The sequence below is a fragment of the Myotis davidii genome, unplaced genomic scaffold (assembly GCF_000327345.1).
Source record: "Myotis davidii unplaced genomic scaffold, ASM32734v1 scaffold100, whole genome shotgun sequence".
NCBI lineage: Eukaryota > Metazoa > Chordata > Mammalia > Chiroptera > Vespertilionidae > Myotis > Myotis davidii.
In genome coordinates, this window is record NW_006292691.1 from 210,441 (window position 1) to 214,133 (window position 3,693).

Below are 3,693 nucleotides of genomic sequence, written 5' to 3' on the forward strand. Positions count from 1 at the left end.
TCCTCATCTCTCCTCTACCCAGAGCAGTATACCCCCAAAGCCAGGCACATTTTCCTTCTCACCATAGGGTCTCTATTCCAATGTCCCTAAGAGGCCTTACCTTATCACCCTATCTAGAACAGTCTATTACCCACTCATTATTTATTGTATGCTCTCTTCCACCATTACATGAGAGCAAAGACTTAGTCTTATTGGCACCATATCCCCAGGGCCTGGCACAGAGACTAGGTGTCCAATAAACATTTGGTGAATTAATCTATACCTAACACAATAAACATTGGTAGGAAATGGCCTCATTCTGGTTATTTTTCTCACCAGCATTCTGATGTTACATAGGGATCTGATTAAGAAAAACATGGTTTGGCCCTAGCCCAGTGGTCAGCAAACCACGGCTTGCAAGCCACATGCGGCTCTTTGGCCCCTTGAGTGTGGCTCTTCCACAAAATACCACGTGCAGGCGTGCACGTACAGTGCGATTGAAACTTCATGGCCCATGCCCAGAAGTCAGTTTTCGGAAAGGAGATAGACGAAACAAGTATACAAGACGAGTGTGGATGGGAAAGGCCTGCAAACTGATTCCAGTCTAGGGCACATGCCCAGGTTGCAGGCTCAATCCCCAGTGGGGGACGTGCAGAAGGCAGCCAATCAATGATTCTCTCTCATCATTGATGTTTCTCTCTCTCCCTCTCCCTTCCTCTCTGAAATCAAAAAAATATATATTTTAAAAAAGAAGAAAAGAAAAACATGGTTGAAATCCTTTACTCTGATGCATGTCCCTCGTCTCCAAACTTCTCCCACTAAGATCTATCAACAATTCCAGGTTATGAAACTTCTCCTACAGGAGTATTCTATAGCTGAACTGTTTATAACTAATGGAAGCCAGACATCTATATTGATGGATTCCTTTGGCTCTGAATTTGCCAATTCTGCTTGACTTTCTCTGGTACACAAAAAAAATGTGTAGCAAATTTGAGTTATAATGCTTTCCTACACAAGGTCAAAGTGCAGGTAAGCCCCAGGTAAGAGTCACAAAGTTTGGCATTCATTTCCTATTTGCTATCTGAAGAGCCAGCTTGAGAAGATTTAATACACCTAAGCAGTTTCCCACCACAATGATATTAATAAAGCAATGATTAATCACAAAGAAAACATTCACTAGTACATGCACATTTGAGCCTTAAAATGAAAAGACAGTTTTTATATCCAGGAGGTGGCTGCGAAATCTTAAAATGGTGCTGATCTTTATAGATCCTACACTTCCTAGTCTTCTTAAATCCTATCTAATTTTGAATAAATACACATTCTACAAAATTAGCACTAAGCTGTTTTGTTCATCTGAAGTGAACTTAAAATTTTAGGGGTCTATATTCATTGAATCATGTGTTACTTTCTTGAAAGGGTGGCATAACACAAAACTAGAAAAATCAATGTTATGCCCAACTGATTTTTAGGAAACTTCAAAATTCAGGGAAGAAATGTTATCTTGTTTGACTCTACAAAAACCTGGTAACTTTTGCCCGGCCTGTTTGTCTCAGTGGTTAAGCATCAACCTATGAACCAGGAGGTCACAGTGTAATTCCAGGTCATGGCACATGCCCTGCTTGTGGGCTGATCCCAGTAAGGGGTGTGCAGGAGGTAGCTGACCGGTGTTTCCATCATCTCTCTCATCAATGTTTCCATCTCGCTCTCTCTCCTTTCCTCTCTCTTTGAAAAAGCAATAAAAACCTATTTTTAAAAACTGTTTATTAAAAACAATTCCATTTACTAACAGAACCTATAATTTGAAGGGGCAATAAAGGTGATTTCTATCTGATAAAGGAAGACAGAATTCAACCTGGAAAACTTACACTGCCTACACAGCACCCCAGCCTGAGTGTTCTGTGATGTCTCCCTCCGCCCCCCAAATGCACCTACCGTCCCAGCCAGGATGTCATGAGGGCAGCAGTCCAGAAGGTGACTCTTGCAGACTCGGTCATCTGTAAACTTCACCCTCTGTCTGGTTTCATCTCCTGAAATTTATTTGTGGTTTTAAATAAGACAATACCACGTTAAATACAAAAGCATATCTGGTACAAGTCACCTGGATGATTTGCAGACTACCAAATACACTGAAAAGCTGATCTAGAGATATTGACAACTGGAGTGGAATACAGATGTTTTCTGATGCTAAATGTATCATGAAGAATCACATTTAATAAGATCTGACTCCATCATTGTGCCAAAGAAGTCAAGGAGTCAGAAGTAAAAGGCTGAGCACCAAAAGGCCACTATCCCCACACATACATGTGGGCAATGATACCAGAACCCATGTTAATCAGAGGGCCATGAATCACCACGTATGACCTATAGCTGGTAGTTTCCACCAACAAAAGCTGTTTATTAATCTAATCGTTTTGCTGTGGACAAAATGTGTAGGCAGCATTTTGCTCAAAAATACAAAGAAAGCTTTCAAACTCTACCGCTAGTAAATAATCTAGACCTAGTCTTTCCTATCCCCTCTTCACCCCCACCCTTTAAAAAGAAGAGTTGGCACCTGGGAGTCACTGTTAACAAGACAATACTAAAAAGAAGAAGAAAAAAACTTTAAAAAAAAAAAGAAGGCAAAAAGGAACTAGGTTAGTCAATACACACTGTGAATTCCAACATATACTGTACCCATCTGCATTCTTCAAGACCTCAGCTGCAGAATTTTATGCCCGCTGTTGAAAAGTTTTAAAGGAAAAGTTTTCTTGCCCAACCTGCAGTAAGGAAGTCAGGGGAATGATACATAAAAGTAAAGGCAAAGTGGAACGTGACAAATTTTAAAGCTAATCTGTGTATAGGACACAGAGCTGTGTAATACTAGAGGAGGACTCTATCTTAGGATTTGCAAGCATCCAGGATTAATGTAGTGTCTTCGTATGGAAAATGCTCTCTTTCTAAACTACACTTTTAAAGATACTTGTGGGAAAAAAAGCAAACACTTTTTTGTTATAACAGCTTAGAAATTGGTTGTGACTCACGGCTCGATGAACATGAGGCTTTTCTGCAACTCCCTTGCAGATTGATGTAGGCAGGCAAAGATACACTGAACCTTTATAAATAAAATAGAGGGGCCACAATTGTTCAGTTTGTATGAAATAAAAATATGGGAAGCAATTCAAAAGCAACTCAATACACAAAGAAAGCTAAAAAGCACGTTTTCACCTGTGAAATACAGTGCAAAGGATTTGCACAGCCCTGCGAATGTGCCAGTGTGAACTTACAACTTCATTCCTTCAGGAGGAAAGGAAACACAAACCACAGCAGGTAAATAGTTTTGCAAAAGGTGCAACCACTTTCTCCTGAGACAACCATCATGGTCTTGCACTCCTCCCTACAATACAACCTAACCTAACGCCTGACAAGCGCTGGCTAAACAGAGCCTCTCCTAAGCGGGAAGTGGGCGTGGGCAAGCACTCGGCAGGAACCCTCGTAAGAAAAGCTCAATTTACGGCTCCCCTTGCAATGGTACCGAACAAGAACGGCGGGAGTTCGAGGCCCATCGGCTCCCGTGGGTGCAGCTTCTCCCAAGCTGCCGGCGACCTGGAGCCCATGGTGGCTCCAGCCTTTCGCCAACTCCCCGGTTGGAAATGGCAGGACCATACGTGGGGGAGGGGAATGGAGCCCCACTGACGGAGCGGGCTCGGAGGAGGAGCTCGCCGAAGATGCGCC

At 42.2% G+C, this 3,693-nt stretch overlaps 1 protein-coding gene across 3 annotated transcripts in view; it reads right to left on the reverse strand.

The window, feature by feature from the left end:
- Positions 1–3,693, reverse strand: part of LUC7L (LUC7-like) — a 32,606-nt gene that overhangs the window by 28,545 nt on the left and 368 nt on the right. For 2 of the 3 annotated variants that reach the window (XM_006766138.2, XM_006766136.2), the window contains exon 2: positions 1,915–2,009. In XM_006766138.2, the coding sequence (XP_006766201.1) occupies positions 1,915–2,009 (95 nt within the window). Of the gene's footprint in view, positions 1–1,914; positions 2,010–2,655; positions 3,074–3,693 lie in introns of all 3 variants that reach the window. The other variant, XM_006766137.2, reaches the window with a different exon arrangement.